Source organism: Schistocerca serialis, chromosome 1 (genome assembly GCF_023864345.2).
Source record: "Schistocerca serialis cubense isolate TAMUIC-IGC-003099 chromosome 1, iqSchSeri2.2, whole genome shotgun sequence".
NCBI classification, from domain to species: Eukaryota; Metazoa; Arthropoda; class Insecta; order Orthoptera; family Acrididae; genus Schistocerca; species Schistocerca serialis.
In genome coordinates this window covers 538,370,501-538,384,119 of record NC_064638.1, presented here as the reverse complement: position 1 = coordinate 538,384,119, position 13,619 = coordinate 538,370,501, and the positions used below count along the sequence as shown (strand labels likewise).

At 42.4% G+C, this 13,619-nt stretch overlaps 1 protein-coding gene across 1 annotated transcript in view; it reads left to right on the top strand.

Annotated features, from left to right (window-relative positions):
• The window catches only part of LOC126411970 (sodium- and chloride-dependent glycine transporter 1-like), a 212,944-nt gene that overhangs the window by 151,207 nt on the left and 48,118 nt on the right, over positions 1 to 13,619 (top strand). The window contains exon 8 of the mRNA XM_050081410.1: positions 11,132 to 11,360. Within this exon, the coding sequence (XP_049937367.1) occupies positions 11,132 to 11,360 (229 nt within the window). The remainder of the gene's footprint in view (positions 1 to 11,131; positions 11,361 to 13,619) is intronic.

Here is a 13,619-nt window from a genome sequence, read left to right as displayed (position 1 = left end):
GGCTAGCGTTTTCCAGGTATTTGTTGTACGTTAAAGACCAGTCGAGTGTGACACCAAGGTATTTAGGCTGGAAATTGCGTCTAATGCTCTGTTGACTGAAGTTCACTTTGAACTGTTGGTTTGCGATTCTGTTGCTCAAAAAATGGTTCAAATGGCTCTGAGCACTATGGGACTTAACATCTGAGGTCATAAGTCCCCTGGAACTTAGAACTAATTAAACCTAATTAACCTAAGGACATCACACACATCCATGCCCGAGGCAGGATTCGAACCTGCGACCGTAGCGGTCGCGCGGTTCCAGACTGAAGCGCCTAGAGCCGCTCGGCCACATCGGCCGGCGATTCTGTTGTTGAAGTGAAATGTGCAGACTACTGTCTTGGCTGCATTTGGTTGGAGTCTCCATGCTGAGCAATATGTGCTGGGATTTTCCAGGTCTGTAGACAATAAATTTTCGCCTTTCTCAAGTGTGCTGCTTTGAATGGCTACGGCAAGCTCATCGACGTAGCAAAACTTTTTGCTAGTAATGTTCGGCATGTCACTGGTATACAGGTTGAAGATAAAGGGTGCTAGGACGGATCCTTCTGGAAGCGCATTTTTTATGGTAAATGACTTACTCTGTTTTTGTCCAACATTAACTTTGAAGTAACGGTTGATTAACATATTTTCCCCAAGTGTCGTCAGTTTCTTACTTGGGAAATGCGGTTTTATCTTCAGCAGCAGTCTGTCTAGCCACTTAGTACCATATACTGCTGACACAAAGGCCACCGATGTCTTTAGTTTCTTCCGGAATCCACTTCAGTGTAGGATGTCAAGGCTAGACCCTGTTCACAGCAGCTGCGCTGGCTTCTGAAAGCAGCCTGATATGTTGGAGTTATATTATTTATTATTTCTAGAATTGTGTCAAGCATAAGTCGTTCCAGTAGTTTGAAGCACACGCTGAGCTGCGCAGTTGGGTGGTAACTCGAGGGGTCATCAACAAGCTTTCCGGACTTGAGGATTGCTAGTGTATGCAATATTGACTTGTTGAGGTATTTCCCCAGTCTCGAGTACATCGTTGTAGAACCTCTTCAGCTAAGTTATTCCATGTTCCCCAATATGTTTTATAAATTCAGGGAACATGCCATCCAGTCCTGCTGTTTTTATCGTTTTAAATGTTTTGATAGCCTCATTTATATCTCTTTCATCAAAGGTGTCTGATAAGGCGGTGTTATCATACAGGTAGCTATTGAGTTCATTCAGTTCATCTTCTATCTTTTCTTCAGTGGCTGAGTCTACAGGAACCTCCTCAGCTCTTGATCTGATGTGTAATGCTGCTTCTGACGGCGTAATCTTCGACTGCTGATTGCAGACAATGGTGGCAGTGCCAAGTTTCCTTAATAATGTCCACGCCTTTCTGCTTGAATTAGTGCAGTTTAAACTGGAAGTCAAATCCATCCATTTCCCCTTTCTCGCTTTTACTGTTTTAGAATTCTTTTCGCAGTATGAATGTTTTCAGTCTGTTAGTATTCTGCATATACGTTTTCCGTTGCGTCATCTCAGCAAGGGATATAATGTTTCCTGACCTCTCGTGGTATATTGCGTTTGGCTGCACCAATGATGACTCCCACCAGTCTCTTGTAGAACTGATGTAACAAGATATGGGATTCATCCGACCAGGTGACGCTTTTCCATTGATCCACGTTTCAGATGCGATACTCCTGTGCCCAATGCAATCGTAATTGACGATGTCATTGAGATGGTGACGTCTACTACAGAGCTCCATACTAAATAAACTGCGCTGAACGATGTGCTCAGAATCACTCACGCCTGCATCAGCATTATGCTTTGCCGTCAGATCTGTCATCGATCGCCGCCTATCATACTTGACAAAGCGGGTAAGCAAGTGATCAGGCGTGGGGCTCCCAACGTCTTGTTTCCTGTTCGTTGTTTCACCTTCCTTAGACAATCTTCCATAGATGCTCTCGGAGGTAGCATGCCAACAGCCGGCCAGTTTCACCGCTTCTCAAATGTTCTTTCTCAGAACTGCGCCGTAATAACCTCCCTTTTCAAAGGTGATTATTTAAGTGGTTCTCCCAATTTCCGGCTCTTATCATTGCTAAAATTATTCCCCTTTCATCCCTCTTTCTGTTATGTATGTTCTTATCGCGTCAGACAGTTGCTGTCAAATTACTGATGTTCTGGCCCTTTAGTAACAAAGATAACTTGTTCACTACTTTTTTCCAATACCTTTTCACTGTCTCTCTCCTCCTGGTTCTCTCAGCTTCCATGCTCTTAACTCAGTTTTTACTGTGTCAGCCTGTGACCTTCCATTGTATTCCTATCCTGCATTATTGGTTTACGATTTTTTTCCCTTATTTCAATCGTTTTCCAATCCCCTCTTACTTCATTTGAAAGTGTTGTTAATAAAAATTCTCTATTTAAACTAGACTGAACTGCATGTGACTGCTTTAGTCTTTAATAAAACTTGCATCTGACTGCGTATTTAACTGAACTGAACTTTATCTGACTGCATGAAAATATTGTTGGAAAATTAATACTCAAAATACACATCTGACTGCATGAAAGTTTAGTGGTAAAATAAATGAAAGTCACCAACCTGCATCTGACTGCGTCTGTGGACTTAGCTCGTGCACTCCTTCCCGTTTAGCCGATAATAAAACATATATTCAACTCAGCCGTAGTGCAATGGTATAAAATTGTCATTCTAGATAACTTTACTCATTTTGGCCCTGTTTGTTACTTAATAAAAATTCTGTCCTGATGTGAATAATTTGCCAACTGTGCAATGGCATGTAGATTATTCTACTCTGATAAATGAAATTATTAGCTTTACTCATGGGAACTTTACTTTAATGTACCTTTTGGTTCAATGCAAGCACAGGATGCGGAGTACGACATATAGTGTGAGATGAAACTCTAATTTTATCTAAAAAATATTTATTGTTCAAACATTTAAGGCACATGCGAAAAACTAAAAAAAAACTTCTATAGCATGGATTTACGAGAAAGTTTCACAAAACGCTTATTGTATCAACAATGGGATTTCTATCTAGCTTTTAGACATTATTTAACCAAAGAAAACCTATTTTATTAATTATTCTTTCTAGTTTCCCCAGGTATGTGCCGAGTTTCGCTCAATATATAGCTTATTATATGCGTAGCGCCAATTCTTACTTTGATGCTGTCACGACCCGGCTGCCTCCTACAGGCATCTAGCTCCGACTCGAAACACGTCTGCTGTCTCTGCGCATCTCCTCACCACTACTCAAACTTTTACCGCGTGCACCTAGCTCTGTTAGCTGTCAAAGATCTTACTACTCGAAGATGTACTACTCGTCGAATCTTGCGGTTGGGAACTATCGACATTTTTCATTGGCTCTATCCTGATCGAATCTCAGCACGTACCTTTCACATTCATCCCATTGTTCTCTGTTAAGGACTTCGCCTTCACTACTTTGTGGTCAACATGTTGTCATTTAACCTGATGATGCGCCCGGCAAATCAGACATTTCTTCGTATCGTGTCAAATTGGTTCAACTCTCTCATACAATTCCTGCCATGATCATCTCGTACGTATCGAGACTTCTTATTTTTTCATGCCCCAGATGTTTCTCAGGTTCTTTTGTTCTTCTTTCTCCAGCCAGATACAGGCTACCTTGCTCAAAATAGTTGTCTCTGTTGCGTGCAATGTGGTATTTCTGATTACTGATATACAGTGTCTCGATCTGGCGTTTCTGGATATGTCTTTCTTTGAAAACGCTGTTTTTGCAACATATCGTAGTTCCTGCAGCGTATGGGACCTGTCTATTATGTCCTTGTTGGTTTGTATCTTACCTGTTACGTTTTCTCCCAGGTAACGGAAGCTGTTCACATTCTGAATATTCCAACTGATCTCTGCATTCAATGCCTTGGTGTTATTATACGCTACCAAGAAAGCCGGATTTTGCTGCTATTGAAGAAATATATACGGTTGAATTTTTGCACCTTCTTCATTGTTATGTTGCAACGCCACAGAATCGAAAAAGGCTAGACTGTCTCCTGTCGTGTTATGTTTTATTTTGCACTCAACTTGTATATCTTCAATGGCCAGGATTTTGTTCACTTGTCTTCTCTGTTGGACCACTTCATTCACCAACAAATTGAAAAGAATCGGTGACAACCCATCTCCTTGATGAACACCTGTCATTATTTCAAAGCTTTCCGACATGGAAAAACTGACCCTACCAGTTGTGTCTTTTTAATGTGTCCTTCACTAATTCGAGTGCTACTGTGTACAGCCCTCTGGCTCCAAGAACACTTAACAGCATATTTCTGTCTTAGTAGTGTTGATGGAGGTCGATACAGTGTTTTTATTGCGAGTCATAATTATTCTTTTCGAGAAGTTAACGAAAATGTAATCCGTTTATATTAATACACAACTGAAATGTGCGTGTTAATGATTGTCTAACACGTATAAAACGACCAGGTATTTCACGAATAATGGATGCATCTTCATCCAAATGATGAACCAGCTCTTCTGGAGTGTCTGCCATTCTCATACACCAAATACCAGTTGTGCATTAATGTAAGTGGGCATATTTAGCAACATCTCTAAACAACTTCGTTTCTGTTCATCACCAGCAAAGCTGCGCCTGCGCGTGCGCTTTTGTGTGTGTGTGTGTGTGTGTGTGTGTGTGTGTGTGTGTGTGTGTGTGTGTGTGTGTTTTATTCATCAATAAACAGGAAACCACATGTAGTAAAGGAACAAAAATTGAACTACAGCAAAACAAGACACGTAACCACATAACACTGAGTTACACAGACTACATCCCTTCACGTACTAATCACCGGTTTGATCCAGAAATTGCTTTGAAGATTGTAACTCTGGTCCTGAAGCCTGTCTGAATGTAATGTCACAAAGCAGCTTGCAAAAAGTAATAACAAAAGGTTACTTTTGTACTAAGTTTTTTTTAGATGTAAAGCAAATCGTGGTTTTCCTGGGTGTTAGGCAACCGACAATACTGCTGTGCGTGCCGTGTGAGCAGCACTGGCAGTGAGCCACTCATTGTATTGGGAACGTTACCATCGGATAAGCTGGCTCGAGTTTCGACTCAAATACAGTTAAGTGTAATTAAATTAATAGTAAATGGTGGGTTACAATATTTGTCTCTTATTTATCTTTCCTTTAGTACATGAAGTTTACACAGTTATATGTGATTTATGTGTGAGCCTTCCATCACGAATGTATGGCTGATTCATTGCACATAACTTCATTATATTTGAGGTACACTGCCTGAGAAGAAAGGGAAGCACGCAGAAAATATGGACCGATGTCATATAATTTCGTACACTTAAATAGCATCGGCGGGTGTGTAAATGATAAGAGCTGACATTCATTGTGACAGGTAGAACGGCCACCAGAGTGCATTTGTATTGTTTGTGTTTAGTGTTGTTACTAGGCCTCGTGTGGTGTGTAAAGGGCGTAAGCAGCGTCACATGTTGAGTGATCGCTGTGAAGGACACGGGAGTGCTGCGTACTCCCGTGAGACAGCATTAGTAGTAGTAGTAGTAGTAGTAGTAGTAGTAGCAGCTTTATTCATCCGTAGATGAAGGATATAGGATGGAGGAGATGTCAAAGTATTTGCAAGTTTAGACCAATTTAAAGAGATCTAATTCGTATACACGTGTATTTACAGACTCATAGTTAGAGACAATCATTAGATTTACTCCTGGTGTACAATACTTTTTCTACAAATAACTTATTAAATAATGTAATGCCACACTGTCCACTCACTCATACCTCACTATCAGTCGCCGCACACACTATACGCACATTGTTTCATAACACTTCACTCACTACACACACACACACACACACACACACACACACACACGCACACACACACATACACACACACACACACACTGGTGATTATCATCATCAAATAGAATTTGGATATATCCTCATTGTGCATCTCCTGCCTGGTCGTGTAGTGCAATATCCAGATTTGAAGAGCATTCGGATGCGACAGTGGCCCAATGTTGTACTACATGAGAACGTGAGGGAAGGCATACTTTGTCGTCAAGGTTCAGGTGAAGCACGTCTGACCACCGAAAGGGAGGATCTAAGTACTGTGCACCAGGTACATCGTAACCCTTCTACATCACCGTCTGCCATCCCTTTAAGGGAGAACAACACGGTGACGGTCGAAAAACCTCGAATTTTTTATTACGAAATTCATATTTATATACCTTGATGAATTATTTCCCAAAATATTATGCGCGAACTCCAAAAAGTATCGATACTGTCAACGTTTGAAGCCGAGCGTGCACGGCACGCCTCGGCGGTAGAGAACTGGTTCCACTCTAAAGCTCTCTATTTATACCGATCTGAGTAAACCTGATTTGCTGGAGCGTTGTTTGGGTGGTTTTACTCAAAACGTGAACGAAAGTTTCAATAGTCTCATTTGGAGATAAGCTCGAAAAATAACATCCAGCCGAAGTGAATTTGTCAACATTGCTTCAAATTTGGCCGTATGTCTATTCAATGTAGGCCATACTACATTACTGCTTTGTGAAAAATGCACTTCAAATCAAAATCGGCGATGAGATGTGGCGGTTCTGTGAAGATAGAGAGGCCCGCGGCGATGCGCTAAGCGACGAAAAGGGCTTTGAGGACGAAAATATCGGCTTATTAGGTTAAAGTAGCAGCATGCGGCCATCCACAAGCCGGGGCTATAGTTATTACGGACCAAACATCGATCATATTCCTTAAGTTCCAAGTTTTGCCCCTTTTTATATAATAAATATTTGTCAAACTTTAAACGCGTTTTTCGGTATGGTTTTCGTCGCCCTTGCAGCAGTTTTCATCCGATTTTAATTATTTTTGGTCTCCGTTGAAGCAAACAGAATTCTCTTCAGTTCAATGTGGCCAATTTTTTATGTTAATACTTAGTATTTTTCAGCCAAAAAATAGAGGTCCTAAAAATGGCCATTTTTTCAGATATCTATAACTTAGCAAAAAGATTTTTTTGCAAATCCCTACGATTAGCTAAAATTACATCTGTAAAGGGTCAGGATGATATGTTAATTTCATGTTTCAGATAACCACAATCGGAGTTACAGTGACAACCGTCGATCTACCTCCTTTCAGAGCTGCCCCGGGAAAATCCCAATTACAGAGTGAAGACATTAATATTTTCCAGTAAAATAATACCAATAAAATCCTCAGTGTATGCTTCATTCACTGTAGCAAACCAAATTTGTCTACTGCATTCCAGTACGGAGAGACAGAATCCTGTCGTTCCTCCTTAATAGGTCAGGTGTGCACTACATGCAGGAAGCGGCTACTAGGGTAGCGGACTATGTGTGCCATGCACATGGGGATATTTTAGATCAGAGAAACCTCTCGTTTCGATCAGCGACAGCCACAATGTTATGAGAGAATGCTCGTCCTCGCAGATCGGAAATAGAAAAGTAAATTAGTCCTAGAAATGAACAGCAACGAAATCCTAAGCTCAGACTGGAATATTGAGGATAAGGATAGGTTAGTCGTGATTGGTGTACTTGCAGTAAAGAACTCGATGATATCTAGCGTTGTTATCACCGATTCCGAATGTGAATTTACCTGGGTGAATTTAAGCGTCAAAAGTCGGTCAAAAATGGTAATCACATGCTTTAATATACTACTTGGGTCAGGAGCTATGGTGAGAACTTCCAGAACTTCAAAGAGTACTTGCAGGATATAATTAGTAATTTTCCTCATAAGTCTGTTGTAATTAGGGGGAGGGGAGGGGGGGGGTGTTGGAGGTCTCTTCAATTTGCCAGTTATAGACTGGGAGAGTCACACTTTCAGAACTAGACCAGCATGTTTATTTCAACATTCTAGGCGACCAAGTGTTGCCATTCCCTGACCATCTACCTCTATCTGCGTCCTGGAAAGCTACCATACGGTGCGAGACGGACCATAACTTGTACTAATACTTGTCACTCCCTTTCCTGTTCACTCATAAATGCAAAAAGGGAAAAATGACTGTCTTTATGCCTCCGTACAGGCCCTAATTTCTCTCACATTGTCTCCGAGGTTCTTAGGCGTCGGCGGCAGTACAATCGTTCTGCAGTCTGCCGAAAATGCCGGTTCTCTAAATTTTCTCGATAGTTTTCTCGCGAAAAGGTTGTCTTCCCTCCAGGAGTTACCATGGACTTTCGTCGAGCATTTATTCAACACTGCCGTGTTGATCGAACCTACCGGTAACTAATCTAGCAGCATGCCACCGAATTCCTTCTGTGTCTTCCTTCAATCCGATCTGGTAGGGATCCGAAACACTTGAGTAGTATTCAAGAATGAGTCACACTAGTGGTCTATACTCGGTCTCCGTCACAGATGAGCTACACTTTCCTAGAATTCTAACAGTAATCTGAAGCCGGCGATTCGCCTTCTCTACTAGCGCTTCGTGCATTTTCGTCATCGAAGATGACGATAGGTGAGTTCACAGGGCTGCCTGTATTTGTTCCTAGTTTGACGAACACTGAGGCACCTATCCCACCTCGTGTGGCCTGGTAAAGCACGCAGTTTTAATACCGTAGACAATTTCTGCGAACAGTAGATAAAATTTGATAGTTTATGGGTTTTATCATCAATGAATAGCCTTCAGCCGGACGTGCTGCACCTAAAGAAACATGTCGACACTCTTTCTCGTCGAACAGAGGTCATGAAGGCTAGAGGTGTGTTACCAGAAAATAAGTATATTAGATTTTTATATTTTTATATTTTATTATATTATTATATATTATTATTATATTATTTTTATATTTTTATATTATGATGGAAATAAAAGAAAGGTTCAGGAGTGGAATTAAAATACAAGGTGAAAGGATATCAATGATAAGATTCGCTGATGACATTGCTATCCTGAGTGAAAGTGAAGAAGAATTAAATGATCTGCTGAACGGAATTAACAGTCTAATGAGTACACAGTATGGTTTGAGAGTAAATCGGAGAAAGACGAAGGTAATGAGAAGTAGTAGAAATGAGAACAGCGAGAAACTTAACATCAGGATTGATGGTCACGAAGTCAATGAAGTTAAGGAATTCTGCTACCTAGGCAGTAAAATAACCAATGACGGACGGAGCAAGGAGGATATCAAAAGCAGACTCGCTATAGCAAAAAAGGCATTTCTGGCCAAGAGAAGTCTACTAATATCAAATACCGGCCTTAATTAGAGGAAGAAATTTCTGAGGATGTACGTCTGGAGTACACCATTGTATGGTACTGAAACATGGACTGTGGGAAAACCGGAACAGGAGTGAATCGAAGCATTTGAGATGTGGTGCTATAGACGAATGTTGAAAATTAGGTGGACTGATAAGGTAAGGAATGAGGAGGTTCTATGCAGAATCGGAGAGGAAAGGAATATGTGGAAAACACTGATAAGGAGAAGGGACAGGATGATAGGACATCTGCTAAGACATGAGGGAATGACTTCCAAGGTACTAGAGGGAGCTGTAGAGGGCAAAAACTGTAGAGGAAGACAGAGATTGGAATTCGTCAAGAAAATAATTGAGGACGTAGGTTGCAAGTGCTACTCTGAGATGAAGAGGTTAGCACAGGAAAGGAATTTGTGGCGGGCCGCATCAAACCAGTCAGTAGACTGATGAAAAAAAAAAAAAAAAAAAATTCTGGAAAAAATGTGTCTGAAAAAATTACAGGATACCTTTGAAACACTTGTCTATTACTCCATATAATGACGATCTCGTTCTAAGATGTGGTGAGCCATGAGCCGTGGTACAAACTTCTTTATGCCGTCCTCGAAGAAGTCTCCCACGAGCTCCTTCCCCTGCTTCAAAACGTCTTTCTGCATCTGCTCGTCAGCTGAAAATTTAATTCCGTGGCTGTGTACCTTCAAGGAAGTGAAAATATGATAATCTGAAGGCACCTAGAAAGGGAAATACGGAGAGCTCAAAACGTCCCAAGCAAATGCGTCCAAGAGCTCCTGGGTGGCTAAGACAGTGCTAGGAAGAGCGTTGTTGTGCAACACACACACACTTCTCGTCAGCATTCTTCTCCTTTTGTTACTTCAGAGTTTCTTTAAGGTCTCACAAAATCGTTGTGCATTGATGGTCTCCCCTGAAGCAGAAATTCGATCAATATGATGGCTAAACACTGACGTCATGATTTTTTTACCCGAAATTATGGTTTTGAAATTTTAGGCAGATGTGGAATTGGTGTGACGCCACTGTGCCGATTATATTTTTATCACAGGCGTGCAATGAGCCACCCACATTTCATCTCTGGACAAGACAGAGCTCAGAAAATCCTCATCTTCCTATCGAAGTCGCTCAAAGAACTTGCTGGCCCTACTGACCCGATTTTTCTTGTACTGCTCTGTCAACCATTTTGGGGCCCATCTTGCACACAGTTTCCGGTATTCCAGTATTTCTATGAGCGTCTCGTATAAGAGCGTTCTGGAGAGTTGTGGAAAAACCAAAGAAATGTCATCCACTGCCAGTCGGCGGTATTCAGGAACAGCTTCCTCGATTTTCTTGAACCAACTCGTCTGCCAAAATAGAAGATATTCCCCTCTTGTGGTCGTCATGAATATTTGTTCTGCCTCCACTGTACAACCAACAGTACTCAAACACACTCGTCCTGTTCGTAACGCCTTCGCCGTAAACTGCTGATTCGCGAAAAAAAAAAAAAAAAATCTCGGTGGGCGTTACTCCTGCCGCGAGTAGGAAGCGGATCACAGCACGTGGCTCACACATGTCGAGATTTCTCACCGACAGCTTTCACGCAACTGGGTACTACAACGTTAGTTCACATACTAGCGTGTACGTGCAATGTTCGCTGTGGCCCTGGGATCCTCCTCTATCACTCAATGTTGCCAAACCTAAAAAAAAAAAAAGACGACTCGTCTGTCTGTTAGGTTCACAGTACATTTAACTTCCGAATACGTTCGTATATAGGTCAGGCTAAATTTTTTTCCTCTGTGCTTATGACTCTTAGCGATGCAAACCATCAGTTTTATTCTGCCAACGCCGTTGCTCATTGTTTCTTCTTTTCATCGAGAGGGCGAAAGATTGTTGTCTTGTGTAATAGACACACTGTGTTGGGAAAGAGTGGTGGATGAGGGATTTGTCTCGATGTCGCAGTTCGGCGGCGTGGAGGCGGTGACGTGCGCCATAGTGGACCGTTGGCCGCAGCTGCGGCGCTACCAGACGTTCGTGACGGGCGGCGTTTGCCTGGCGCACTTCCTGCTGTCCGTGCCCATGTGCTTCGGCGGCGGCATCTACCTGTTCACCCTGATCGAGTGGAACGTCGTCACGTGGTCCATCCTGCTGGTCGGCCTCGGTGAGGTCATCGTCGTCGCCTGGGTCTACGGTGAGTAGCGGCCACTCGGCTGCGCCACTAGCATTGTCTGTACTGCCAACTTTATAGCATTTCAGTGTTTCGGTCGTCAGTGCTGAGGTTTTTTTGAAGCAGGTCTCCAGTGCGACGCTTGCTAACGCATCTCTTTATTTCAGCATGACTGCTGCATCGCACATCGTTGACGACAGGCGATGTACTGTGCGCACATATCTACGACGATAAGTCAATGAACAAGTTGCGAACCGGGATAATGGCATCAGAGTCGAATTTGTTTTCTTTTTCAACATACTCCACATGTAAACTTACACTTATTCTCTCGTTTGATAAGGCGTTAGATGCCTGAAGCGTAAAATTCTTGTGGCAGCGTACGCAGCTAAATAGTGAACTCGGGATACAACAAGTTTCAAGACACAAAGGAATTTAAGACATTACTTACCAGTGGTCATTGATTTATGTCATTGGGGAAAACTGAAAATTTTTGCCGGAATGAGATTCGAACCTGGACAACGCGCTGACCACTATGCCATCTGGGTACAGTGGTCACCATAACCGCACAGACTGTTCTATCACGCCTTCCGTCTGACCAAAATTCTCAACTTATACTACACACAACTGATGCAGTGCCCCTGCTCATTCACTTCATTTCTCGCGGTATCTCGCCGATCTTCTTAAGAATTTGAGTGTGGTGTTTCCTTGCACTGAAGGGGTCGTTGGCCGTCATAAACTTAATTACATATGGTGTCAGTTCTTTCGGACACGTCCAAAGGAATAGACACCATATATACGATGGCTATTCGTACCGTAAGGTCTGATGGATTGCCAATAGAAAACGCTGTGAAAATCGAAAATGTCTGCAATAGTGAGCTACACCATCAAGCTACTTCTCCACATAGTGGCCGCTCCGTCCTAGATATTTGTCCTGCCAATTTTACGATACTCTCGACATACGAGGCAGGCACCTGTGCTTTCCGCCAACTCTCTACTCTGGTGTACAGCTCGTTCTCTGTGTCAAAATGTTTTCTTTATAGCTAGCGATTCATGTGAGCAGAGATGAAACTCGGGGGAGCCAATTATGGGCTGTACTGTAGATGCTCAAACACTTCCCATCGACAACTCTGCAGGAGCGTCTTCATTGCCCCTGCAGAATGCGATCGAGAATTGTCATGAAGAAGGAAACGCACGATAGTTATGTTATGTGGGCTGCATGCATCAGGCGGAATCTCTCACCAGGCTCTCGTACATGGCGGGAGACATTATTTTCTAGGCACCTTTACTTCCTCACTGTGTGCGCAGAGCTGAAAAGAGCCGCTGGACGCGATCGAGTGGTGTACCAGAGACACTGCCTAACACATCTGTGCAAAGCTTCATCGGGTTTTCACTGTGGTCTCCATTTCGCTCTCGATTGGACATTACTTTCTGTATAGTCCACGTATAATAAGTTTATTTGGTTCATTGCTGCAACTCACAATACCGATGTGTCTTGGAGGTTGCGAAATACTCCTAGACTCGGAAACAACTTGCTGTCACTGGATGACAACCGCTTTTTGTTTATGACTTTCTCTTGTCATTTGGTGAATTACCCTACCCCATTGAACACAACTTTCCTCGAATTAAATTATAACTATATAGGGGACAAATTTCGCTATGCACGTGCTCTGCGGACTGACCCTCGACTCACAAAAATCGCTTTGTTCTAGTCGAGTACACACATACAGCACACTTGCCATCTTGGTGTGACTGCAGGGCATTAAGCATTGGCCACGTAGTACTGCATGTCGGCTGTCTTCCATGCGACATATGGTGCGACCTTTTAGGCACGTATAGACGTGAAATGTAAAACAATACACGGTATTCTGCCGTTTGCGAGTCATTTATTAACTCACCTTCGTACGTCGTCTTTTTTTTCCATCATTCCAAATACAGTTTTCAGTGACGTCTTCGAAAATTTTGTTCGTGTGATTACTTTTGCTGTCACTGGATGACAACCGCTTTTTGTTTATGACTTTCTCTTATCATTTGGTGAATTACCCTACCCCATTGAACACAACTTTCCTCGAATTAAATTATAACTATATAGGGGACAAATTTCGGTATGCACGTGCTCTGCGGACTGACCCTCGACTCACAAAAATCGCTTTGTTCTAGTCGAGTACACACATACAGCACACTTGCCATCTTGGTGTGACTGCAGGGCATTAAGCATTGGCCACGTAGTACTGCATGTTTTGTTGATAATTAGTACTACCCCTATAGTCGATGAGGCCTACAACT